This window comes from Aquila chrysaetos, chromosome 7, assembly GCF_900496995.4.
Source record: "Aquila chrysaetos chrysaetos chromosome 7, bAquChr1.4, whole genome shotgun sequence".
NCBI classification, from domain to species: Eukaryota; Metazoa; Chordata; class Aves; order Accipitriformes; family Accipitridae; genus Aquila; species Aquila chrysaetos.
Genome location: NC_044010.1, coordinates 31,014,098 through 31,041,853, shown reverse-complemented (window position 1 = coordinate 31,041,853; position 27,756 = coordinate 31,014,098). Strand labels below are relative to the sequence as shown.

General features: G+C 40.3%; 1 protein-coding gene across 1 annotated transcript; it reads right to left on the bottom strand.

Moving 5' to 3' along the window:
• Positions 1-179: 179 nt before the first annotated feature.
• Positions 180-27,597, bottom strand: LOC115343826 (trifunctional purine biosynthetic protein adenosine-3-like). The gene is made up of 23 exons (XM_030020345.1): positions 26,803-27,597; positions 25,212-25,317; positions 23,349-23,497; positions 22,457-22,552; positions 21,635-21,809; positions 19,907-20,018; positions 19,384-19,443; positions 18,419-18,544; positions 17,637-17,724; positions 16,365-16,450; positions 15,686-15,854; positions 13,340-13,571; positions 13,110-13,204; positions 12,258-12,367; positions 10,005-10,203; positions 9,166-9,417; positions 8,721-8,873; positions 7,201-7,407; positions 5,428-5,568; positions 4,967-5,097; positions 3,371-3,512; positions 2,031-2,146; positions 180-1,574 (listed from the first exon to the last, which is right to left on the bottom strand). Exons 1-23 carry the CDS (start codon positions 26,942-26,944, stop codon positions 1,338-1,340), a joined length of 3,324 nt encoding a protein of 1,107 aa, XP_029876205.1. The 5' UTR covers positions 26,945-27,597; the 3' UTR covers positions 180-1,337.
• Positions 27,598-27,756: the final 159 nt, after the last annotated feature.

Genomic DNA, 27,756 nt, shown 5'->3' with positions numbered 1-27,756 from the left:
TCTAACTGGAGCTGACTCATGTTCTCAAACAGCCTGATATAGCCAAGAGCGAGATATACAGTATGCCCCTTACTAGTACAGTACAGGTAATACCAAAAGAAGAATACATTTTTTTCACTGCATCTAATGGCTGTTAGTGATCCCTCCTCTGGAAAATTCAGTTCTGGCTACTTCTGTTCTAGTTTGTTCAAGTAGCTTCTTAGCTAGCTTTCTTCCTCTGATTTGTTACTTGCATGCGAGTCATTATTCCAGCAGATATAAAAAAAGCTTCCATAGCAAAAGGCTTATTTAACAGCAGCGACTCCCTGGACCAAGCCAACCATTCAATCAACAAAGAAAACTGAGATTTTCCTGCTACTGCAAGTTAAGCTGAGGATGTCTTGTTCTGCTGATTTCAAAGATTAAGGAAGAAAAAATGCCTGAAATCTGGTGTTTCTAGTCCCTCTAATCAAATTTTCATCCCTCAAGATCAAAATGTTTTAATATGAAATTCTGGGAATGTCTATGCACCCCTCCCTTTCAAGGAGCAGGGGAAAGTGTCTACATGTATGTTCAGTATGCAATATTACATCATATTGACAATCTGTGAAAAGGAGTTTGTTTCATTTTGGTTTGCCTTCTGAAGGTTCCCTGCCTTTTTGGCCTTCGGATCTTCTGCTTGGCAGCTCACTAGACCGGCTCCCACAGAGGTGCACGTTTACATGTCCGCTTCTCCAGTGTACCGTGAGGTGCTCCCACAGTGGTGGGGATCGCAAGGATGAGGTCTTTGTAGGCTCCCACCTCCTCCCACAGAACTATACATTCGTCCCTAATGCTTGTTCACTCCCAAATCCACACCGTGCCAGGCTGGGCCTCACTTCTGATCTGCCCCAACATGTCTGGCCTCTTCCATCCAACAGGAGCTGGTCACCCTCTTGCAGCAGCATGGTTCCTGTTTGTGGTTGCTTTGTGAAGCTCTTGGTGCTCTGCAATGTGATGCAGCCAATAAAAACTGATCCCTTGGAAGAATTAATTTCCCTCTGAAGCACTAGACCACTTTTACAGCTGAAGCCCCCTCTTTGACTTGTAACACAGTATGTCCTTTACAGATGAAAAAACAGAACAAAAAGAAATTCAAAATCTGAAATGATAGCTTGGCTTCCACCGCCAATTTTGCAAAAGGAGTGTAACTAAAGCTGCAAGCTAAGGGAAAAGAATCACAGCTCAGAATGGAAACCTGTGACACTGATATGCCTGCAAAGAGAAGCACATGGAGGGCAGGGAGGAGGGAAAGATGAGCAGAGAGCAAGCCACTCATTAAACTGGCTACACCACATCATTTTCTTGAGGCTCCAGAGCTACGAGAAAGGATGTGCAGTCTCCTCTTCTTGAAGACACAGACTTTGACTCTCTTGTTTCCAGTAGGTTTTACCATCGGCTCCTAACTGCACTGCTCCACTGGCCACCAGCTGCAGGGCGATGGGAAAAGCCCGACACTCAGCTTCTTTAACCCTTTCTGACAGTGTCTCCTCGGTGTCGTCCACCTTCACAGATACTGGCTCCTGGTGGATCACTGCTTTTGGACTAGATTCCTCCTAAAATGTGGATATTGTGAGTCTTTTAGAAGAGGCTGGAGAACTGTCTCAGGAAGGTTATGGATGGGCAGAGAAAGTCTCATGAAAGATCTAGGCAAGCACACGTGTAGTTTTGTGCAGGAGGCTTAAAGTACATCTGGAGAGCCTTGCCACCTCCATTATGGGGACCTTCATTACATCAGGGCGTATAGCGGGAAGAGAGACATGGGCTAGAAGATTCAGAGTGTAGTTTGCTGAGAGTAGGAGAAACTGAAAACCCATAATATGAAGGAAGAAGATGGGACCTCAAGAAACTACAAATGCAATGTAACCCCCAGATCTTCCTGGTTTTACTGGTAACAATCCCAAAATTTCCACACATTCCTGTTGCCTCTTCCTGTTTCTGCCTTCAGAAAGAAAAGAAAAAAGCAAATTCCTTTTCATAACTTACTCAATGTTAGGCAAGAGGACACTTACCAGGACAAAATGAATGGTGCAGCCTGTGACTTTGAATCCACTTTGCAGGGCTTGCTGATGGGCATTTCCATCCTTGATTGGTGGGAAAAGTGATGGGGAGGCATTCAAAATTTTCCCTAGGCATCAGTGAGGGAGGAGAAAAAAAGAAAAAAAAACATCAATTTGAACTGAATTTCCTTTAAAAATAAAAGTGAGATGTGATTGTCAATTCAAAACAGCAGCATTGAGCACCACTCAGGAGTTTAAATGGTCTCAACTGCAGTCAGAATGTAACAGGGCATGTTCAGATTCAGGTTAAAAAGCAAAACATACACATGGTGTTATGATCTCTAAGGAAATCCGAGGAAGCACTGCTCTCATCTGAGGAAACACTGCTTTTCCAGGAACACAGGTGATGGTGTGCAGGCTTTGGCAGTAGCCAAGCAAGCATGTCTCAGTTAAGGCCAAGGACCTCATTTGCTTTTGCGTCTGTGGATGGACAGACGGAGTGGTAAGTCTCTCCCCTCCCAGGTGACCAGCCCTCATGCTGCAGATGAGGGGCTTGGAAGCGGAGGATGTCAGACTGCAGCCTCATGCAGAGCCACCACACAGATGGAAGTGATTTTCATAGGAAACATCATTCCCAAAGGAACCTGTCCAAGTGCAATCTGCATAGTGAGTGAGTAACTTCTGAGCAAGGGCTCAGGAGCTAGCACTTGGTGCCCTGCGCCAGGAGGAAAGAGGAGTGTGTGTTCCGGGCTCCACTGGCCTGGAATGTGTCTAAAGAAACCTCTGCCCCACAGCAGAGTCACACTTACTCAGGGGTCTGTAATGGCTGTATTTCCAGCACACAGTACCGAGTAGTGCTATGCAGTGCAGCCCTCAGGGCAGCACAGGAGGAAGATGAACTGAGAAATCAGTCTCTCTCCCATTTTTTTCTGAGTGAGAACTGCAGGGAGTAAGTTCAGCACAACTCCCCAGCACAGCTCCTTGACAAATGACACAGTTGTTACACTACCTGTCCCCTACTGCAGACAGAACCAAACTCCTGCCTGCTTCGCAGGCATTTCTCCTTCCCAGAAGGAAGGCACACAGACCAACTTCATGACCCTGATTTTGCCCCTCTGTTACTCCTTATGCCAGCACAAGCCATTTCTCTGACAATACACAGTCAGAATCCCAGCACAGTCCCACTGGCCGGAACGAATGAAGGCATAGGGCAGCCCCACTGATTTACGTGCAAACCTCAGTGTCAGCAAGGCTGAGAGAGATTTAACCAAAAGACGAAGAACTGACTGTGTAATTCTGGTGAGACCAAGCATCCATATTTTAATTTCTCTTCTACATGTATAATTTCTTACCTTTCCATTTTCTGAGAAAAGGACTGGACAAAATTCTCATAAATCCTGAAAGACATATTAGTTCAACAGCGAATTCTTCAAGAACTCGGTCAATCGTGCTGTCAAATTCAGAGCGACTCCCATATAACTTATGATCAATCACCTAAAATATTAAAACACATCAAAAGCCATATCAAGGAAATAACATCATGTGAATGAGAGCAGCTACTTGGGCAACAAAGAGAAAGCAAACTGGATTCATTCCAGGACAATCAAGGATTTAAGAAGCTATAAGTTGGTACATTATTCAGGACATTTGTGATTTTTCACATTCATATAAACATTCCTGGGAATGCCCCAATCACTTGCTAGCTAACACTAGCTGTATCACCCAGGATGCTTTCTAGGACGTGTAGAAAATCTGCACAAAAAGAAGCCAACTGTGAAAAGAGAGACATGTGGGTAATGTGGTGTAGGGTGAAATAAGGGGGAACACATTGGAAGATACTGACGTCTTACTCCAGAACGTCTAGCCAAAGACTAAAGTAAAAATAGTAATGATTCATTGACAACATCACCACCAGTTAGTCTGTAGTGGCTTACTGAAAACCATTAACTTATCTAAAAAGACAACAAATTGGCCAGACATTCTGTGTAAGGGGAGGAGGTGTCAGGAACTTTTTTATTTCTACTCCACCTATCAGCCTCAGCTCCCAAGGTAAGTGTTGATTCCTGACTCTGTTCATGAGGACATTAAAATAAGGAGCTAACAAAGCTGTCATGCTCTTGCCTATGAAAATGTGAATGAATAACATAACTTTTTTTCTAGAGATGATTCTTTATACCTCCAGTAAAAAAGTAATGTGAATCCAACTCAGCTGTTGAGGAAGCTTGCTGAAAACTTTTTAATGCATAGAGCCTCTAAGTATTTATTTCCATCTGTGCATAGCTCTACGAACATGATAACTGCTCAAAATCATTTTATGTTAGAAGGAGATGTTCCTGATGAGCTGCATTTGAAATCCCAAGTTGGTGAAAGTTTTCAGAAGCCATGTTCTGTACTTTGACAACTACAATGACATGATGGTAGTCCATTTCTATATTGTTTTTATATGAAACAAACCAGTGAAAGTTTCTGTAACACAGTGCTACTCTACTGACCACAGCCAGGAGAAAAGACTTGTTGTGCTCAGTCACTTTCGGTGGTACCATACATGAAACAAAGGTCTTTCTAAAAAGGGATGAGCCAAGGAGACAAAATGCTTATATGTTTTGCAGACCCTGAACTCTTACTGATTTCAGTTAAAACTTGAAGCTGCATGGGCTACAGTCTCAGACCAAATTATCAAAGCACTTGCAGTTTTAGTCCCTTCCTAACTCTGGACTGTAGCACTCGCTGAAGAGTGAAAGACTCACAGCCTCCAATGAGCACTGTCCATACAGCTTTCAGCTCTGCCTCTACTCATAACTTTGACAGCTTTGTGCTACATCCACTTATCCACAGTAAAAGTTTTAAACAAAAGTGAAACATGAATGTTTACCAAGCATTTCATAAAAACCTGCGGATTCAGTAGCTGTGAGTTGGTGATAAAAAGCAAAGGAAATGTGTGTCTTTACCCTGGTGGGAATTCCAGCCCGGGCTGCATTTCGTAGTTCTTCCACACCAGACTTGTTGGAGATGACAAGGACAACTTGAGCACAACTGCCTGGCTCTTTTGCATAACTGATGAGTGCAGCAAGGTTTGTGCCTCAAATGAAGAGAGAGCAAACATTCATGAAATCGGTGAGCAGCTATGTCACTGAGAATTGGCTCTCAGTCATGTTTATCTAAAAAAAAAATCTTGTTTTCAACAACTGCACAAATAGAAGAGGACTAAAGGAATTTGTGCACTAATAAAGCTCATTTGTTAAGCAGTACAATACAACTTCTTGACTTCCAGTCAAAATGCAGCCTTGGTTTTAGAAGGCTCCATAGATTCTACTGAAAAAAAGACAAGGTGGATGCACTTGTATCAGGGCTGAATTCAGCCTCTCCTTTGTGAGGACATTTCTCTGTGTGATGACAAATGAAAGCTCACCTGTTCCAGAGACGAGAACAGCTACTTTAACTTTGTTCTTTCTGGGTTGGTGTTGACCCTCACCAACAGTGTTATGCAGCAGATGCTGGGGGCTGCTCAGCTGCAGAGCTTCTAGAAGATTCTCGACTTCGATGTGAGAACCTCCTCCATATATGTGAGGAAAATGTTAAAACACCTTAGACTTTACTTTTCCATCCAAATTTACTTTGTATATTTTATTAATCATAAGTTTCAATTATCAGCAATGAATTTATGCTAGCACTAACTGAACTACAAAAACGTGTACTATTTGAACAAACCAACTCACGCTAGTTGTGCTGATCTCTTTTGTGTTACTTACGTGCAGAATTGTTTACAAAGGCCTAGGTATAACATGGTCTTTTCAAGGATTATCCCCATCTTTTATACCTGTCTTCCTCTTTCTCTCATGTTGCGAAATTACACTGAAAACTATGTTGACAGAACTGAGGTTGCATTTTGGCTGCCCAAACTACTCCCCAAGCTGTTTGTTTCCCAGAGGGATTTTGGCTTACGCCTTGCTGTATGTCAATCAGTGAGCATACCAGAATGAAGACTTAACCATCACATATGACTATACATAGCTGTGGCCTATCCTCAATCTTTACACGGGATCCATGTGAGTAGGGGAGGGGTTGAAAAGGAGGTGGGATGATTACCATGATTGTGGTAAAATATAATCAATTAATGTTTGAGTCCTTATGGACAGTCATGAGAGGGATTTACTCAAGTCTCAAGCAGGTACCTAGGTCAGACATTATTCAACTACTGCCACTCTGAAAACAAGACATTCACTTCTCACTATATTTAATAATGAAATCTAGATATGAGGGTGTCAAGTAGCCTCCAGCCTAGTGAAATGACAGGCAACAGATGTGAACTACACAAACTTTGCAATAGGGAGTCTCCTCAGTGCCTACTGTAGAAGATTTTAGAAAATTTAGGACTATAAGACTGTTAGAAATTAATATAGAGTGGGTTAAGGTTATTAATGGCAACAGAGCTGCTCAACAGGCCATGAACAGCGTCCTCAGCCTGCCCCCCTGTATAGCCCCAATTCAGGACCGGATTAAAACCCAGTCAAGCTAATCGGTAGAGACAGATCAAACAAAAGATGAAAAATCAGCAAGATACAGGTGCGTAGCTGGGGAGTGAATAAAATATGTAGAACTTACAAAGATGAATGTGAAATGGAACAACCAGAGAGGTTTTTTCAGAATTGTGTAGGTACGAGACCTAAAGTAAAGGGGATGAGAAGATGACTGACCCAAGATGGACTTTGAAACCCACAGGATGATGACTGGATGGAACAAAAGAAGAATTGATGAGATAAGATGATGATGAATGATAACGACATGGGAACTGAGATCAACTGGAAAATTACAAAGACTTTGATCTGGGATAATGGGTGGTAAAAAGGTATATAAGAATGAGAAATTTTTGGAAGGTTGCCATTCACTGTGGTGGTGGCCCAACTTTGAGTTGTTAATAAAGCAAACCTAGAGAAACCCATGACTGAAAACTCTTTAACACCTACACAGCTGAGGACAACTGGTGCCTTGCAGGAGATGCTCAGCAGTTCACAGAATCACACTCTAAAACAACTTACCCTGTATCAACTTGAAAATGAAATAGCACATCCTTAAGTGAAAACCCCTCTGAAGTGAGACAGATGAATCTGTTACACTTTGAATCAAACAATACTCTGTTTAATTTTTGTGAGTGTCTTCATTTCCTATTAGGACACCTGCTAACCTGTGTAACAAGGGGCAACAATCTTCCCAATCAGCCAAGCTTCCTCATGTCTCTGTATGTCCTTGAGAACATGCTGAGCCAGGTCCTTCTGCACAACCAAGACTGCACCGATCCCACAATTAAATGTCTGAGCCATCTCCTCTGCAGAGAGGTTTCCCTCTTTGCAAAGCCAGCAGAATATTTCAGGAATCTTCCAACTGAGAGCATCTGAAAATTATTGAAATTTGTATACGGTCAGCACAAATGTTTGCTACCCATCTTTTATTACATACAATAACAGTGGTATATTACAAGACCTGATAGAGACTAATTCTTGCTATTCTAAGAATACTGTCCAAGGAGGAAACTGACCCAACTTCCAGTCAGCTTTATAGGTGCTGCTTAGCTAGAGGTTTCTAGCCATGATGTGTGGGAGCCAAGACTTCTCTAGGCCTTCTAATGAGAACATGTATGAAATGATGGCGAATTAAAATATATTCATCCCTCATCAGCCAGAAGGAAAAAGCTACAGGTGACTTACACCTCTTCTGTAAGAGAGAAAGGAAGCATGGGACAAAACATCTTCTGGCTTTTTTGGACTACTTAAGCAGATCCTGGTTTTCTGTTTTAAAGAATCAATAATAAAAGTCTATACTTAGTTGTATTGATGGGCAGACTGGAACAGGGCTGAGTGTTCTACACATGGATGGGAACCATGGATGGGCTTTCATACTGATCCTACTCACACAGGCATGGCCTTGGGTTGTCTGTGGAAAGCTTGATGGTGCAGACTTGCCATCTCAACTTCACTTTAGAAAACTAACAAACCCTTGGGCTTGTTATGTTGTCTGTGGTTCCAGGCACTGGCAAGCAAGCTAGGCACCACCTTAGTAAGCTGGATTTATTTCTTTCCTTTCTAATTTCATTCTAGAGAAATACAGACAGACATACAGACACCTTCCTTCCCCCCTCCTCATCCCCACAATATTTTTGGACTCACATGAATATGGTTTTCTTTAGTATTTTGAACTTTTGAACACTGCCCAATTTCAGCTTCAACAGAAGAAGTTCTACCTTACTTACAGATGTCAAATGCTAATCTGTTGCGGGGAAGCTACCACCTACCACAAAACTGCATTAAATGTGTGTGTGCACGCGCGCATGTGCACATGTAATGTGGAGCAAATAATGCAAATTAATTCTCTCAACAAGCTTCACTGTTTGGTCAAAATGTTTAGTGTGGAGAGGTGTCCTGCAGAACACACAATCTTCTTAAACACCTTTTGTCCTAGAGATGAGCTGCCTTCAAACTCTCCTTAAATTTGCCTATCCAAAGAGACAGTGGTGCTCATCAGCTGATACTTACTTGAAGTAAGAAATGCTTTTGGTAGGCTCTTTGGAAAAGCACTGACTTCAGGTCATTCAGTCTCCAACTATGTAGACACATACATTTTTGAGTATCTCTACAACTGAAGCTGAAAAGTCAAGTCCATGCTGTATACAAATTTTGTCAAACAGAAACAGTCATCTTTGATATTTACCTAGGACAGCACTGACGTGTTCTGGCAGGATTCTGGAGATGCCTTCCAGCAACCCCTCCTCAGCAATGAAGGCAAAAGCCTTCACATGCCCTGAGCGAAGGACAGGCAGCAAAGATGGACTGTACATTTTTGCTGGGGTCAGCAATGTATCTCCTGCAAACAGAAGTGTCAATTCAATCAATTTGTTTAAAAGATCATTAGGTGTTTAGTGGGAATGCTTCTCTGAACAGGTTCCCCTCTGCTCTTTGTGGCAGACAACCTTGGAAAGCAGCAAAAAGTGCTGGCCCACTCTTCCAAAACTGTGGACACAAGCCCACATACCTACCCCAAAGACTGATTAACCGTAACCCATCCTGAAGTAAACAACCCTTGGCAGCACCTAGTTATGAAAATGTCTGAACACAATTCACTTGCAGGTTTGCTTTTGAGAAGAAAGATAACGTACCTAGAGTCTTGTCACCACAACTGCCAGGCGCTGGTGAGGAGTAGTGCAAGGAGGACATTAAGAGAATCTTCCTTATGATGCTAAAGCCACGGCCATGAATCCCAGAAGAGGCCAGTCCAATAAGCACATCCTCCTCATCAGCTCTCTGCAGCCTCAAAAGCATCTGCACTCGCTCCACTGCACCAACCACAAAGCCAGCCAGGTCATACTCTCCAGAAGAATACATGCCAGTCACTTCAGTCATCTCCCCACCTAAGTGGGGAGAGAAAGCAGTCAGCACTAGCTGTAAGTATGTTTTATTGTTAACTTTAAATCTATAGTATTTCCTAAAATAAGCAATATATCCAGGATAGCTGTAGAGACATGCAGCCTAAGAAGCGCATTCAGATATATTTTTAAAATTCTTCTTGGTTTCTTACCTCACCTCAAGGTTTCAACAAAACAAAGCTTCATGAAGTTACTGAAAGAAGAAACTTTTTTTTTTTTCTTTTCATTTCATGCTACTTATCTGGCACTTCCTTCCTATGACTGAGTATCAGAGAGGGAATGAAAACCTATTAACACTTCAAGAATGTGAGGCATTCAGTTTTGCTCTCCTTTGTACAAGGATAAATAAGCAAGAATTAGAATGCAAATGCATGAATAGTAAAAATTATCCCTCTGTGCTGACCCATTTTACAGATAAGGAAGAGTTTAAGCCCAAATGCTTGACTGTTTTTCCACCAAACAGAAATCAACAGGTCTAATGCCACATACTGCCTCTGCCTACAAAGTCTATTTCACTAGTAATCATTTCAACATCGGAATCTTCAAATCTCAAAGGAGAGGAGTGTTCATACCCAGGAAAGCGCATCCTGCATTTCTGCAAGCTTCAGCTATTCCTTCTTTGATTGTTTCAGTCACTTCAACATCAAGTTTGCCACAGGTAAAATAACTGAGGAAGAAGAGGGGCTCCGCTCCTTGAGCCAGGATGTCATTGACACACATGGCAACCAGGTCCTGACCTATGGTGTCATGTCTTTTACATACTTGTGCAATCTGCAAAACATGGTCGGAACCAGCAGTGGTGACAAGAAATACGCAAAACTCAGACATTAATCAGTTGAAAAAGCAGAAATCTTTTCCCTGAAAAGAATCATTATAGAACATAGAGGCAGAAGATAACCTAGTGCATCAGCCAGTTTAAATCAAGAAAACCAGCCCATTTTCTTGCAGAGAAAAGAAAAATCTGTTTTGTTTTTTGAAACATTAATTCAAATTCTACCTCCAGCTACCCAGAAATTGTCATTTTGGGTTGTTTTTTTTTGTTTGCTTATTGGAATATTATGTCAAATCCAGAATAAGAGGTGTCTAAAAGCAATTACAAATTCCCAGGATATTCAACCTGTAGAACATCCTACCAATTTCCAAAAATAAGAACAGATTGCTCCAACATTACTGTGTGTTCTGCTTTACTTTTGTCTACTAATTTCACTGGGCTATGCAGCAAAACTGAAACAATTTATTAGGTAGTTTTCTTTTTCCCTCTAAAGGGAAATGAGATTCTTCATTCCCACCCTCCCCAAGAAGTCTTTGATCTCAGCTATCTCATGTCACAGGCAAGAATGTGGGCCTGGTCTGTAGGCTCCCTTGAAAGACAGGTCTTTCACAAAACAATAATATTTCCCTCAGGAAGGCTGCTATTTGGTTTTTAAAAAAAGTTATCAAGGCGTTTGCATCCTACAAGTAATGAAACCTGATTCAGACATCATGGCTTCTATAAAGTGGTGACATTTACACTACTTTATTACAGGCAGGTGTTGCTACACTGTCAGGGATACAGCAGAGCAGTTCCGCTTGTGCCAACTGCTGATGTAGATGCACAGCACCAGCTCACACAGTGCAATTCATCTCTGTCACTTACCATTTCAGGGTCTGAAATAGGACAAAGACTGCATATATATGGATAAATCTTCAAGGAAACTACCTTTTACTGACACAGCTCTATTAGTGTAGTTATACCTGGGCAGAAAAACTCAGTACAAAAAGATGGGCAAGGGAAAAACACAGATAAATACTAATCACTAGCTTCAAAATGGTAGCAGATCGGCACCTAAACAAAGTCTGAGTTTGGATTACGAGCCTGATTTCTTTCACTGGCTGGTGGATTTAGAAGTGCTATGGAAACCAGTCATCCCATGTCCTTTGTTGCATTGTAACACCTCCCTCCCACTGATCTAGTAACAATTCGTATAGGCATTGGCCAACTTTTTTTGGCCAAAGAAGAGTCTTGGGAACAGTCTGTGTAAACACAGTTGGGAATGTCTCTCTGCCAAGCAGTTGGAACAAAGATTCACAAGAGCCAGCACCAATCACTTTTTCATGCTCAGGGGTGTCCAAGGATGTAAGCCTGCAAAAGACCTTCTGAATTATTATGCTCAGTCTCCTGCTGTTGCAGGAAGCCACACCGTATCATGCTGTTACTAAAGGTATAAATAGCAACTTGAAACAAGTTAAGTGGCTGTGCTTGACCAATGAAAGGCAGCTTCAGACCTCCACTCCTCTGATGACTGAAAGCCTTCTGATTCAATATATAACTATATTCCTGGCTGAACTTATCCTATGTGTTCTTGTATAATTAGCATTCTTTATCTATTTGCTTCTCTTCCCCATTAATGTTTATCCCCTCCATCCTTCTTTTCCCCCGTGCCCTGACAGAGGTAATCATGCTACCTCTCTGCATACAATTTATTAAGCTATGTCTGACAGTTATCATTTCAACACTCCCCTGTACTCCTCTGAACTGATCTTTTTTGAAGCCAATGGACCCTCTATTTTATAGCAAAAGTTCTGGTTCTTATTTCCTTAAGTGCTCCACTATATTTTTTTAGTTTATTATCATTTCATCACAAAATATCCAGAGCCTCCACATTCTCAATAACATATGCACAGGCCTTGCTCAAATGATCATCTACAAAGTTCAAATGACCATTGCAGTGGACTTGAGATGTATTTATAATGCTCAGAAGGGTGCAGATAGTGCCATTGGTTGTGGCATTTAAAACAGTCTTGGGAGATAACATAAGCTGTACTACAGTCAAGTTTCAAGTTACCTGCAGTTTAGGTCCAAGGCCTTTAGTTTGAGATACCAAGATAGGATCATCATAACCAGATGCTTTCAAGTCAAAGAAGCCAGCAAAGCCTCCTACTTCTGAATGACTGCCTGCCAAGTACAAATATGTCAAGGATCATTTTTAAGGGAAATAAAAAGACCCAACACACTCACCAGGGCAAGTACTGCAAATTATGATTTCTTGGAGAAGACAGCACTGTGTCCACTGACAGAAACATGCAGAGCTTTATGAAGCATGGGCCCCAAAGTCACATATTTCATGGTGTTTTAAATAGATCTTTATTATTCTGTATTTGTGACCTATGGATTGTGTATAGCAAAGGTTAAGCATTTTACCAAACTGTTAACAGCTCACCTTTTTTCTTTATGTAGCTACTTTTCTTCTAAGGGGAAAAAAAATCAACAAGAAATTTTCCTCAGTAGATCACTGCTAAGACTAAAAGACATAGTCTGAAGAGCAAATAACAATTTCGGTGATTGTAAGCTACACCCTAATAAAATAACTGTTTGGATGTTGCACTCATATATACAGCTGGTAGGATCACTTCTGTCCAGTGATGTACAAAACCATTCCATTAATCCAGGAGTTAATTCTGTTCACTAGACTAACCTTGAAAAAGTGCAATCATCTCCATGGTAAGCCAACTATTTTTTAATTAAGCAAAAGAGGAGTGATGAGAAAGAAATTAGCTTTCTTTCTTCATGGTGATCCCAGCCCAGCTTCTCAAGCTCAGTTTCAATGCCAAGAGTGCATTGCTCACCTCCTGGGAAAAAAAAAAGTTCTGTTCCATTCAATATACTGAGGAAATTCAAAGATTCTTCCCAATCTTACCTGATCTGGTACCACTTACAATTGATGTTTCCAGCTGATGAAACAAAACATCACTGGTTAGAGCTTCCACATATCTCTCTTTGTATATTAGACTCCTGCAGAGAGTAAAGGACATGCTAGCAGTGGTAGTGACATTTTCTGCATAGACCATCATTTATCACACAAATGGGAACAATAGATATAAAACTTTGGACTAGCATCTATTTCTGCTAGTGCCTTTGCTTACATACAGAGACTGTTTGAGAAGACGTATACCCCGATGGCCAATGTCCTTCCTGTAAGTGGCACCCTTGAAACGTATGACTGCTACACCCCTGTTGGCTTCTCCCAATGCTTTCATCAGGTCCTCCTTAACAGCAGTAATGGAGAGGACTCTGCCACCACTTGTCACCACTCTGCCATCCTTCAGTGTTGTGCCAGCATGGAACACCTGCAGCCCTAACTCTTTGGCTTGCAGCAGCCCTACAAAAGCAAAAGGAATTCTCTGAGTATTTTAAATCACATACTATGTTGGCAAAGCAGTGAAGATTGAAGCCCTTTCCTCAGTCAAGGGAGAACAACCATAAAGCTTCCCACCTTACCTTTCTTCTGAAAAACAGCATTACCTGTGAAGGGTATCCCACTCCACTGGCCCTAAGACTCCCTTCTGAGATGTCCAGTAAGGACACAGATGACACAGGAACAGAAATAAGGGATCCAGGAGCCACAACAGGACATACAACTACCCTGTGCCAAGGCAAAGCTGTGCTGTATATTGTAATTGTGAATAATTTGTGCAGGACTTTCCTGTATAAAAATCATGATTCATAGAAGTTTACTGCCTGGGTTCTCCCTGACATTAAACCATTAACACTAATGTTACCTCAGCACTCCCCTAGCTATTCTGCTGTGCCCATTCCACACAATTCCCTACCACACTTGGAATCAATGCTCTACAAACACTTGCAGGTGGCTGCCCAATAGCTAAAACATATGACATATTTTGTTCTTTTCATTTGTCTCCATGTATTTTCCTGTTAGAGGAAAGCAAAATTGTTCAGGGGTTTTTTAGATTCATATTCTGAGGAGAGGATAAGGGAAGAGGAGGAACTGCTGCCATCACCTGGAAAAAGCAAAACAAAACACAGTGTTCCCCTTGCTATTAGCTAGATTGATTTTATAAACAAGTAAAAAGGACCTTTATACTTGCTGAACGTACAGTGTGTTACATTGCCACAGCACTGCCCTGACAAGGTCAAAGCTGAGCCCCAGCTGGCCTTGCTGCAATGGAAACCTAACTCCTTCCCATCACATTTTAAGGAATACTCCAGATTAAAATGTTTGTTAAGCCATTAAAATGTAGGAATCAATGTGAAAAATAGGAAAAAAATAATAAAACCCACACAAGTCCAGAGGTTGGAGTATAATAATAAAAGAATGAATTGAATTTCACTGGGGTTTTTTGTGATTAACAAGCAGGGGTGTCATACCACCCCACTCCTAAAGATATGAATATCTACTTGAAAAAAGTTAAGTTCCTGAGTCTGACTAGTGAAAGGTAGCTCACTAGCAGAAGGATTTATTCAGTTATGTAGTTTGGATTTTTACAGTTACAGAAATGCAGAGTCCCCCAGAATATCACTGACAAAATAAATACAGTGAGGGAACTGGAAGAGGAGGGTGGGTGAGGAGAACAGGACAGCAGAAATCTTGACAAGGGAAAAAGCAATATAACATGACCTTCTCTCTGTGTCATGTAGGGTAACTGGAGTTCTGACAAAAATAAGGTGGCCTTGATACAAGATCAGTTGTCTGGGTTGCTTTACACAAGGCATAGCGTTGGACTGGCAAGGCAGTAGCTGAGGGGAAAGGAAATAGTTCTGCAACAGCTCCCTCTGTTTTTAAACATTTTAAAAATCTTAATGAGATATTAAACCACAACAATTTTAACACAGAAAATGAATATTGATCTAAAGCCCACATGCCCACCTTTTCCAAAACTCCTTCAAGCCCTATGAAGAAGAGGTCCTTATTAGTATTACACAGCAATGACCCTGGCTGGCTGACACAAGGGAATCACACTGATGGTGGAGGTATGCACTGCTCCTATTTTAAAGGCCACAGGTCCTCAAGTCTCACCCTTATCACCTGGTCAGGCATTAGCTAAGATAATGAAACCTCCTGGCAAGGGAGCAAAGCTGGGAAAAAGCAGTCACGTGCTGACAACATCACGGTCCACATTTCCAGCAGTTTGTGGAAGTACTCCAGGTGGACACACCAGAGTTGTTCCAGGAGTATGTAATTCCCCATCATCATCTTATCTCAGCAACCAGCTACAGCCAGAGCTTTATAGAATGATGTAACTTTAAACATTTAGCCCCTGTGCTACTTTGGACAGGCATACACTTTAGTTAAAAGATCTTTCTGAGCAGCTATCCCTTCCACAAGGACCAGGAGTGACAGATGAATAGGACCCTCTGATAGAGTGTGAGGGGTGGGATGGAGGAGAGCTGTACACATCTCTGGGAGAAGAGGTAAATGCAAACCTACTGAAGTACTGTGCTGAAATTAAATAGTAAACAACCTCCTGCAGTTACCTGTTACCTCCATGCCTTTGTCATAGTCTCCAGGGTATCCTGGACTTGCCATGACCACACACACAGCTGTACTATTTTCTGACCAGGCTGGCATGAAGCTGCAGAGTTTGCCATCAATTGTTGCTTGAATCACTTCATAAAAATCATTTTTAAGCAGTGGCAGAATTACCTGGAGAAAATTTTCGTAGTGATAGAAGTTAATTTTTATTTTGCTGACTTGCTGAAATTCAACTTAGGGAAAATTCAATTAATAGAATAAAATCTGTACCTGCCAAACTGAAAATACTGTATTTTCCTATACCAGTATATTTGGAAACTATAGGTGAGCATTAATTTGCAGCATCTTTTTGCAACAGTCATAAATTTACAAACATGAGATGTGAGATTATGTAGAAGGAACATGAATTTAGGCCTCTCCCATTCTGCTTCTATCCAGAAAAACAAAATCTGAGGAACAGTTCTTTAATTTAAAGTCTTTAACCAATAATTCACAGAAGCTGACTAGACAAAATTTTAAGTTACCTCATACATAGTCTAAGATATTCACATTCAGATCTGCGCATTCAGGGGAAGGAAGACATAAATCCAAATATAGCATGCAAATTTCCCTAGAGGTAAGCCAGAACAGTCAGAGGTAAAAGAATGAAGCATATTTAAGTTTCCAGTATCTTTCACTCACCTGGCACTGAGGGTCACCAAACTGACATTTAAAGTTTAAAATTTTCACACCGTCTTTGGTAAGCATTAAACCTGTTTGCAGCACACCTGAACAGAAAGAACACAGCCAAGCAAATTAATTTAAAGATTTATTTTTCAAGAACTCCTTTAAATGCAACACAGTATTTTGGAATGTGGGATGCATTTCTACAAATCATAAGGAATTAGGAGCAAGGATTCTGCAAGCACTTATATGCAAGTCATAATAATTCCACAATAACCAACAAAGTGGCAAGCAGCAACCTGAGGAACATTGCATCACATTTTAGACTAAATGCAACAGAAAGCAACCCCTCTGCATCAGAAAATTGAGTTCTGTTTCCTGCTACAGCTCTCTAAATGCAGGCATTCAGAGATCAGAAGGAACTGACAGGATGAAAAAAACAGTTCTCATAAAACCCCATTCCGTATGGAGACCTTGCAATTTTCTTACCATTAAGTGCACTATTGTTATGTATAAATATAGATGTATAACTCTGTATTTCAGGCAAAAATACCAAACCAAAATTCACTACTGCTACTAACAAACAAACAAAAACTTATTGAAGTTGGTATTGGGTAATTTCTACTGCAATTCACATATACGGATATGGTAATCTAAAGCAGGGCTTTCATTGTATAATCAGAAAACCAATCCCCAGAGAATAACAAGTGTTAAATTTTAAAACCCACAAAGCATCAGCTCCTCCATCATCATCATCATGAAAATGCTCAACACCCACTACATTCTTACTGTGGATTTGGGCATTGTAAAAAAGTTACCAAATAGCAGAGAATACATCGCAGACTGGAACCCAACTTTTTACATGTACATGATCTCGACAGCCTTCAGTACTAAAAGCAGCCATTGGCATTAAGTGACAGCTGTAAGCATCACCTTCCTTTTCAAAAACAGCCTTAAGACAAAGATCTTAAGAAAACTTACGTTGCTGTGTATAGGAGTGAACAGTACAATTGAACTTAAGTATATATTATACCCTGAACTACAAAGACTCTGTTTGCAACTTTTAATAAAAAATATTTAATAGAAATACAGTATGTTTTATGGAGAAAAGACAAAAGTTCTTCTCTCCAAAGCAGGAGCTATAAACCAAACCAGTGAGGCTTAATACTGCATGAAAAATTAACAACTTTTTTTTTTTTAAACAAATATTTGGAATTCAAAAGCAATCTTTAACAATGAAAATAACCTTGATATGACTTTACCTTGTTTTTCAGTTGAATACTTACTTACCTACATATGCTGTTCCTTCTTGCCGCATACTGTCAACAACATGTTGAAGGACAGCATCATTGATTTTCTCTAGAAGAACTTCTGGAACCTGATGATCAACATCAAACTGATTGAGACAGTGATGACATTTGCTGGACTAGCTCATAGGACCTGGAAGGACTGGGGTAAGTAAATGCCTCAGCTATGTTTTCCGCTCTCCCACCCCCAACCACTGTACTCCTTCCATTAGGGTGCTGCTGCCTGAAGGGCAGATACACTGATCCTTTGCATCCCAAGACTTTTTGTTTGGTTCTTTCTTCAGAAGGCCATTTTTAAGGAGGTTTGAGACACTGGCAACCTGGGCTGTACACAGTAAGATTGTTTCTGTACTTATAAAAACCCACACTAATAATGTACTTGAGCAGCATATTTAGAACAATGCAGTCAGCTTTAAGAATCAACAACAACAAACCCAAGGTTATATTCAAGACACAAAGACTCCAGGCATGCGGGGAATTTTGCAGGGACATTTCAAGTGATGCTAATAGGAGCAGAGAAACACCAAGTTTAGGAATAATGGAAAAGGTAAAAGAGAGACCATTCTTCAGAACACTGGCTCATTAAATCCTAAAGAATGACTACTAAAGTTTGAGCCCTGTATTGTGCTTACACAAGCAAAGCATCAATCAATTACAGAAGAAATCTGGCCTATGTGATAAAAAACAAGATTGGGCCCTAAAGGAGATATATTAACCACAGATGTGATCAGCCTTATTGCAGGCTGAGGAGGAGGACTGCTATACCTGAGGAACCGGGCAATAGGCTCCCATCCCTCCAGTGTTTGGACCCTGGTCACCATCCAATAATCGTTTGTGGGCCTGGGCTGGGGGCATTGAGGCAACAGTGACACCATCCGTGAAGCACAAACACTGTTAAAGAGATGCACACAACATAGAAACAGTGACAATGTCCCGTCCTAGGGGAAGTTAACACTGCTGGTCATAGGCTGAGGCTCAGTTCTGCCAGTAGAATTTAGGAATCAAAGATAGAAAGCAACAGGATCCACTTATTCTGCTGCAAGCCCACTGATCTGAAGGATACATTGAGCTTACTTTCTCAATTTTAAATAATCAGGAGAAATGGTGGCCCTCATAACAATTCCTTTCTGATGAATTAGATCTTGACCTATCAGTCACATGGACATATGCTTACCTTATGGCATGTGAATAGTCTTCATTGACTTGACAGAATTACTTATATGTTTGAAGTTAAATCTGTGTGTTTGCAGATCTGGGGCCTGTATGAGTGTAAGGTATTCTCAGTGCAGGACAAACCTGCACAAAGAACTTGTTTTCAGTTTTCATGTGGCATATAATATGCATGCTTAAATTTTATCCCGCCACTGAGTAGTAATCCATGGTAAGGAAAGTGCTAAAATAGGCACTAAACTTTAGCACAAAATTATTGATGTAACAACAATTTCCAAGACAAAGTCCATACAAACATGTTTTAGGTCACCTTAGGAAAAAAAGGTAATTTTCCACCTAAAATGATCACCATAATTGCAATTTTATGGCTAATGTAGAAGAAAATTCTACTGACAACATATATTGATTAGAATGACATCAAATTGCTTAGATTGCATATTTATTTATGTAAGTGCAAATAAAACGAAAAAACTATTTGAAACAATAAACTTGTGTTTATGCATAGAGCATAGCAATAACACTGAAGAATAAAGTACGTAACCACAGCATCCATCACATACAGAAAGTTCTTCCCCTTGAAGAAGTTCTTCAATAACAACCATCTCTCCAAACATTCTGTCCTGTACAAAAAAAATTCCTCAGTTAGCAAATATGACTTCTACTGGCTAAATTCTCTCTTTATTTTCTTTTAACAGAAAAAACAATGTATATGAAAAGTATCGGCTTGCTTGAATTCTGGTATGTTGAGCAAAGCCAATAGAATCTCATTTAGAGATAAGGAAGAGACATTGAAATATAACTTATCAGACCCCAGGAGCCAACAAAAAATGAAAAAGTTGGAGGGGCAGGGCAGCGGGACTCAGTGCTGGAACAAGAGTTCAGTCACAAACTCTACAAAGCCTGCTCACTGGCCACTATCTGGAGCAAACATGAGGAATTTGAGGATTATACCCAGAGAAACTCCTTAGTCAAATGGGCAAGTTTCTCCTGAAAATACTTGCTTCTTGTGGCTGAATTTACAAACTCCCAGACTACAGAACATCAAGAACTGAATTCCCACCGATTAATTAAAGATTTATCCACCTGCATAATCTCTTGGACAGCTCTGCAGGCTTCCTCTTTGCTGGCTGCAATAGTCACTTCTTTTCTAGCAGCAGGGCCCCTTGCCCGTACAACTCGTGCAGGAAAGTCTGTGCTTTAAATGAAAGCAAAAGTGAGATTCAGGCATCCCTACTGCATCCAGTGAAATTATAATTTTTAAGCTGTATGCCTCTCATATCCTTCCTTTTTTTCTAAATGGTTGAAGAATAACACATCAGAAAAACACATTCCGTGCTAGCCCATCCTGTCATGGAGGTGTATGGGCATTTACAGCCCTCAGCACAGGACTGTGAACCAGAAATCCATTAATTCTGTTGTTGGTTCTGACACCAACTCAATGTATATCCTTGGACAAGTCACTGAACTTTAACACCATGCAGTTTTTTCCTCTTTTCCCTGAGTTGTGTTACTATTTTATTCCTGTCATAGGCTTGGAAAGATGAACTCATTGATGATTTATAGTTTTATAACACCAGATTACAGTATATAATGCTATAAACCACTATGGAAGTTCTGTTTAGGGTTGTAAGGTTAAGGCTAAGTTAGGTCTTGCACATAAAAGATATGTTAGAACTAGTGTATTAACACTGTATCCCCAGAATTGCTCCACTTACTCTTAAACACAAATTAAATCTAGAATCAAAAAAAAGAACAAAACAGTGTAACATCAACATAGTTTTAACTACACTTTATCCATTCACCTCTCTCCAGCTTGTGGACAGTCAAATAAAAATGTTCCTTTTGAAGCACTGATTCTACACACTACTAGCCTGTTTTCTGAAACAACATCTCATTCCTCCTTTCCACATTATGATTTATATTAGGATAAATCTCAACCCTAGATTTATACAAGCAGCCAAAGTAGGCTTACACAAAGCTCCCTTTCTCCACATCGCAGTGTGCTGACCTGAGATACATTTTTCCTTCTTGAGTCTTATGTATGCTTACAGACGTACAAGTTGTTGGCCTGTTTCTCTACATGGCAGTATTACAGACTAAATGCTGTTACAGAGCAAAGTCAGTGAAAAGGTTGTTTTTATTTAAAAAAAAAAGTTCCACTAGATTATACCACATGTAGCATGTGACAGCAAAGACAAGAAGTCCGTGAAACCAACAGACAGCCACAGACTAGTGTAGCTGAACACAGCAGCTGCTGTGAGACTGGACCAAAATAGCCACAGCGGTAAGTTACTCTCCTAAAGGATCCTCAATGAATTCAGAGGCATTACCACTCAAAGCAATTGCAGAGATATGCAGTTACAATTCTCTCTCCATGTAAGAGAGAAGCTGTCTAGCCTTGAAGAAATAAAAGTATCCTCCTTAAGTTATGAGTATTTGAGCAGTACCTCCCAAATCACTCCACAGATAGCATTTTGCTGATATTTGTCTGTGTAGAATTGACTCTTACCCTTACAGAAATATTTGTTGAAATATTTTTCTGTCACACTTTTTTTGTCTTTTAAATGGCTAACTAGCATCCTGAAGAAGCTGATCAAAGGGAAGAAGAGCTGTGATCTGTGAACAGAAAAATCAACCTGTTTAAGTTCCCTGCACCTTCACCATCTGTCTCTAATTACAAAACTAATTCATTCAGTAGCTACTTGAGAAGAACAATAGTTGAAAAGTTACCAAGTTCTAGGTAGCTATCATGGGTGAAGGCCAAACACACAGATAACTTGACAGAGGAGTTTCCAGTATCAAAATATTTACCTGATAATAAACCTACAAGCTTCCTGGGGATTGTTGAAGGCTTTCCATCTTGCTGTTGGGATCCCATGTCGATCCAGAAAGGCTTTGGCAAAACTGGTGTTGGATGCTAGCTGGGCTGCTTTTGCAGATGGTCCAAAACACCTAACTCCTGCTGCTCTCAAGTCATCAACAATCCCTAATTATCAAAGATAACAAAAGAACCAAGTTGTCTCTTTGGAAACATCAAGTCATTTTGACAAAAGGAAAATGACATAACCATTCCGGCACTCTGTTACACTTTTCCTTGTCTCAAACAGCTATCTCATCCTTAAAATAAGGTTCTGCATATCTAACGACCTGTTTCACCATTTAGTTTTAAGGGGTCTTTAGCTCTTTACATTACTAAGCACTGTCACAGTTACTACCCCATGACTACTGTTAGGACTGTCTGGTACTTCTGTTCACTATTTAAGACACGGAGAACTTACTGTAACACATTACAATAAATGCACATGATGGTCTGGGTATGGTTGCATACAGCAAGAATGTTAGGGCTATTGCAAGAAAATTCTTTATAAAAAGGAAAGCAGAGCAGAAGACACAGGTGTACTTATAACCATTACTGATTCTTGATCCTGCATGATTTCCTCTGCTGATTTCTAACATACAAAAAGCAGCATACAGCTATGAAGTCAAATATTTTCAGTGACAACAATTTACATTTACAAGATAATCCAAATTTTCTTGCTCTTCAGTTTAATTAAGTCAGTGTGTGTCCTAAGAGCCAAAAGAGGTAATTTTAAAGCAGAATTCAAGGTGCTGGTTAATTTATTTCAGCCTTACCAGCTGCCAAAAGAGCTTCTTGTCCAACTAACACAAGTCCAATGTTATGATCTTTGCAGAACTGGGTAACAATAGTGTGATTGCTCACTAACACAGCTGAAAAGGAAAAGGAAATATATTAAGTTACCACTGTAAAGCCTAAATAAGATGGGAGATGAGAATATCATTGTTCCATCTCCCTAGTAAGTATGATTAAAATAATGAAACAGCCTATGAAGGGCACAGTAAAACAAACAATATAATAGTAAGAGTCCAGAAGGAACAGTGAGCATTTCCAGTTTGCACTACTGGTTTTTATACACATCTGCTAACTTCTTAAATGTATTTTATTTGATATATGTAATCAGTATAAACTTTTAAAAGCTGCCTGTCATAACAGAATAAAAACTTTAAAAAATAAAACTGTAAGTTCACAAAGAAACTCAGATTCAACACCTGAGCAAAGATTTACTCAGTGCCAGTACATGATGTAGCTAAATTTAGCTGAGCAGCCTGGGCAGACACCAGTGAAGTTTCTATCCAGAAGTTAATAACTTTGAGCCTTCTATTCCTCTGTTAAGTTTCACTGAAATTGGTCAGTGAATTCAAGCATAACAGTGGGAGGAAAGAGATGAGGTGTAGAAATACACAGTCTCATATGAGCCTCACTATCTTAACAAGCTAGGCTAAAAATAGATATAGTATGATATTTTACTAGGCAGTTCTAAAATTCAGAAATAAAACATACACAAAAAAATAAATATGTGCCTTAAATAATTTGTGGTACCAGTAAAAGAAAAGAGTAATTGTTATCTCCTACCAACTCAGTGCAAATGTGGTCAGTTTTGTTTCTGTTCCAAAACCCGTATTACTGATTGCTTGGCACAATAATTTATTCTTCCCCCCTTTTCACCTGAATTTGAAATTTTTCCATCGTCAGCTGTTCCTGCATTTCCTGGAGCAACAAACACATGTTTTACATGTGGAGACTGGGCCAACTTCCAGGCAAGCGCATGCTCTCTCCCTCCACTGCCAATCACAAGCACCCGATCAGCCATTAACCTGTGCAAACCAAGAATCATCATATATAGTACTACCCATTTATTTCACAAACCCATGTAAAAATAAGCAAATATATATAAATTATATATCTCACTTATGATTGGTAAGTAATATCAATCCAGTTTGTATTAGAAAGGTATCTGTAAGACATCTGAATAAAGTGAACGTACCAGTAGTGTCACTGGATGGATGCATCATTCACATTTGGTTTAAATACTGACAACAGTGAAATCACTGAGAATTTTTTCCACTTGTTTCAGCATAGTCAAGACTTCCTCTCTTAAGTATCCAGGCTGAAATAATCTTGTTATGACTAGGTCTCATCAAGTCCTTTGCACAACTACACAGGACAGGACCAAAAGTTTCATACAAATGCTCTAGGTGACTTACCAGATAAATATATTTCAAACTGAATACTGTGGTCAATCTAGGAACTTTTATGAATGTAAACATCCTCAGTAATAAATGGCAAAGACAGTTTTCAGAACAGATTTCATACTTTGACAATTACTAAGAGGGCGACTTCAGCAGAACAGCATGCTCAATAAAAGAACAACTGTTAATTTCACTAGCACACTGACATTTAAAACAGTTTCTCAATAATATTTCTAGGCAAATTAGTTTTGATTTATTTCAGAAATATTATCATACTCAATGTAGGTCACATCTGCAAACTTAATTTTTCCATATGTGCTGAATGTGGACAAATGTCAGAACATGACCTTTAAGGAAGATGCTAATGGCATAATCCAGTCCTTACCGAGGAAATAGATAATAAATTAAAGATACCATAAAACACCAGCTTTGCAAGCAACATGTCAGCAGTCTTTTCCCAAGAAATCATAGCCATTGGTTTGAGTTCATTACATAGTTTCCAAAGGCAAACAGAAGCTAAATGGTGACACTGAGATACAATATTTCAGAAAAGATGTTCATAGAACTGTGATAAATCAATAATCATGTTTAAAGTTCCCAAGGCAGTATTAAGACATCCTAACCTAGTATCAACAAAATAAAATTTAACTATATTTTCATAATTATTAAATTGTCCAAGTACAATGTAAGTACTTCAATGTAAGTAGCCTGTCCCTGAGGACTACAGACCATTGTGGATTATGCAAGAGACTAATTTTAAGTTTTCGGTATTGTGCTCTAGGCATATAAACACAGAGCATATGTTTAATGCTCTATCAATCACCAAACAGATTTCCTTGCAAAAGACTTTTCTAAGTCTTTATACTGTGTATGTCAAACTTTGTCTTCCCTTTTGTCACTACTTGACAAATAATTCTGGAATCATTAGGAAGTTGTTGAGAACTTAAAAGCAAAGGGTTACAACTGCTCTATCTCTAACAAAGACATCAACATGCTCTCTACAAAGCTTCATTAGGCACTACAGTCCAACTGTTATTAATAAAAAGCAAAGTGTTTTTAAAAGCAAAATTATTTTTTTCCTTAAATGTAATTTCACAATTGACTGAGGTTTTCTAAGGCAGAATAAATTAAAGTTCCTGACTGGGAAGAGAGTGAAACCAAGCAGTGCCTCCTACCCTGTGGAAAAAATGCACATTTTCATTCCACATCATAGTGAGGACACTAAAGACATTTTTTGCAAAACAATTCAAAAGTGTGGTGGATAAAAAGCTGGTAAGACAGTTGGTCCTAGAGGAAAGGCTGTAGAGAGGGACATCTCACTTGAATCATCTTCTCTTACCGTGTCAGACCACGCTGTTTGTCCACACAAAAGGCTGAGGAGTCTTTCAGACAGATTCGAGTTCTTCCTTCACCTCCTGTTTCAGATCCAAATGATTTCTGATCTCCTATAGCCAAGGATAAGGATGAGAGGGTGAAAGAAGCAGACAGACCTGCATGCTGTCCTGTCCCCTTTTATCCTCCTATCTAACGGGAGGATCCCCAGCAGGCTCCCCTTAATGCCACCCACCCTTAAAAACAGGCCTTCCCACAGACTTCAGCAGCGTGGACCATTCTCCTCTCTTTCCATTTTTCCTTAGCTCACAACAAAAACAACTCCTCCCCACCAATCAGTCCTACAATGTTAATAGTATTCAAACCTAGGAAAAAAAGAAGCAGCTGTGATGTGGTATCAAAAAGCTGAGATCATTGCTCAGTTCCCATGTTAAGAGCAATTTTATATGCTCTGACAAATAAAGAATCTCAAAGGCTACTTGTAAAAATAAAACACAGCTTTCATGGTCTACAGCTAAACAGAAACACTCCAGTTAAAACCTGCACACATAACTCCCACAGATCTATTCTTTGTAATGGAACGTATCCTTAGATGTATATATAAAGGTTATTTTAATATCTAGCACACACTGGAATTGTGTTCCCCTTAATTACTACCTTTTTTACCTTTTGGGGAAATTTAACACAAGCAGTGCCAGAGATACAATGTATATAAGTGTTATTTTATTCTCCACTGGTTCCTACGCCACCCTCTTCACCAGCCTAATCCTTTCATGATAGTATCTGAAATCCTTTGGTTAATGTTTGGCAAGCTTGCAATGCTGGCACTCCTTACTGAAAACAAAATTAATGTATCCCAACATAGCACTGAACAGTATCTCTGTGTCTTAAAGTCAGGCAATGTGAAATAAAAACCCGCAGTAATAGAAACACAAGCCATTCCTTTTACACCACTAAAACAATTTTTAAAGGAAATCTGCGAAGTTTGTTTAAAACTCCTATGGAATTAATGGCTTGTGTACTGTTGAACAGATGTACTAGAACCTCCCAGTTTAAGGAGATATGCCTGATACAATAGCCTTAAGCATCACTTACTGAGTATATGTAGATTGCCTTCCTTAGATTTGCAAACTCATAGTTCTACATTTTCTACCTGAGACTGAACAGCAAACCACCACAAGGAAAGAATAATCCTATTTCTTATAGGATGATAAAATTTCTCTCTCTTTTGCAACAGTTTTTGGAATTTTTTCTTCTAGCCTGGAGACTGTGACAATTTAAGTCAGAAACAGAACTCGTGCAGCCCTGAAACGTCTCTCTGCTACATGACTGGCCAGAAGAAGATAATTTAAACTTGCATTCATTCCAGTGGGTCAATTTGTATTGTAGTTATTTGACCAAATTGTTTTCTTAGGTGATGAAGTGAATATGCACAGAGAAAGACAATAGACTCAGAAACTTCCAATATCAAAATCTGACTTTTACAGAAAGCAAATTTGAAATTAAAAAAATATAGAAAACCATTGCCTAATGAATAGAAGATAAAGTCTCTCTGAAACAATGTATTTTAGTGTTGTTTATTCACGAAGATAGCATACTGGCAAAGCTGCAGCAGGATGAGCCATCAGAGTACAAGAGTGGAGGCTGTAAAACAAAGCAAATTTCTCTACGTGGTTGTTGCTTCCTTTCAGACGTCAGTGCCACCTTTTCACTGGCTGGATATGCAGCACGCTCAACCATACCCCATCAACTACCATTAATAAAAAACACAAGGGGTTGGTTGGTTGGTTTGTTTTTTAATAATGGATGCTGGTGTTCAGAGAGGAAACAAATTATTATCTGTCTTCCATCCGTTGGGCCTTTAGTTCATCCACCTGGGTCCTCCTTTCCAGGCTGAGGATGAGAACTGTTTCTTGGCTTGGGGTTTCTTTAGCTGAAGTTGCCATTCCCCGACAGCCGATGCCACGCACGGAGGCTGTAGGAAAATCCACCAGGTGCTACCCACCCTGCAGCAGCGCAGCAGAGGCCAGGCGCTCTGGGTCACTACAGGTCTGGCACAGCCTTTTTGGGCGAGCCCAACTTACCCTGCTGCTAGCGCTGCTGCTCAGAGACACTCACAGCATCTTGAAAGCGGTGTTATGGGCAAGGATGATAAGGCTGTGAAAGACCAAGCCTTTGTCAGGGTAAGCACGGCAGGGGAAGCTGTTTCACAAGCCCACGAAGAGGCAGGGGAACTTGTCACCTGCTAAGGTGGAATGCACTCAGGAGAACAAAGGCTAAAAAGCAGTTAAGCTCTACATGTCTAAGTGTAGACATGAAAAAAAGAATAAGAAAAGCTGCGCCTCCCATACACCCTCACCAAGGGCCGCCTCATCGCCAGCCCCACCGCCATGGCGTACTCCCCCAAGCCACCGCCCCCCCCCGTTCCCCCACATTGCGCATGCGCCAGCCTGCCGGCCCGACGCTGGCGCCTGCCGACTCTCGCGGCCCGGTCCACGCACCGCCCAGTCACGTGCCCCGGCACCGGCGGCGGGCGGAGGCGCGCGGCTGCG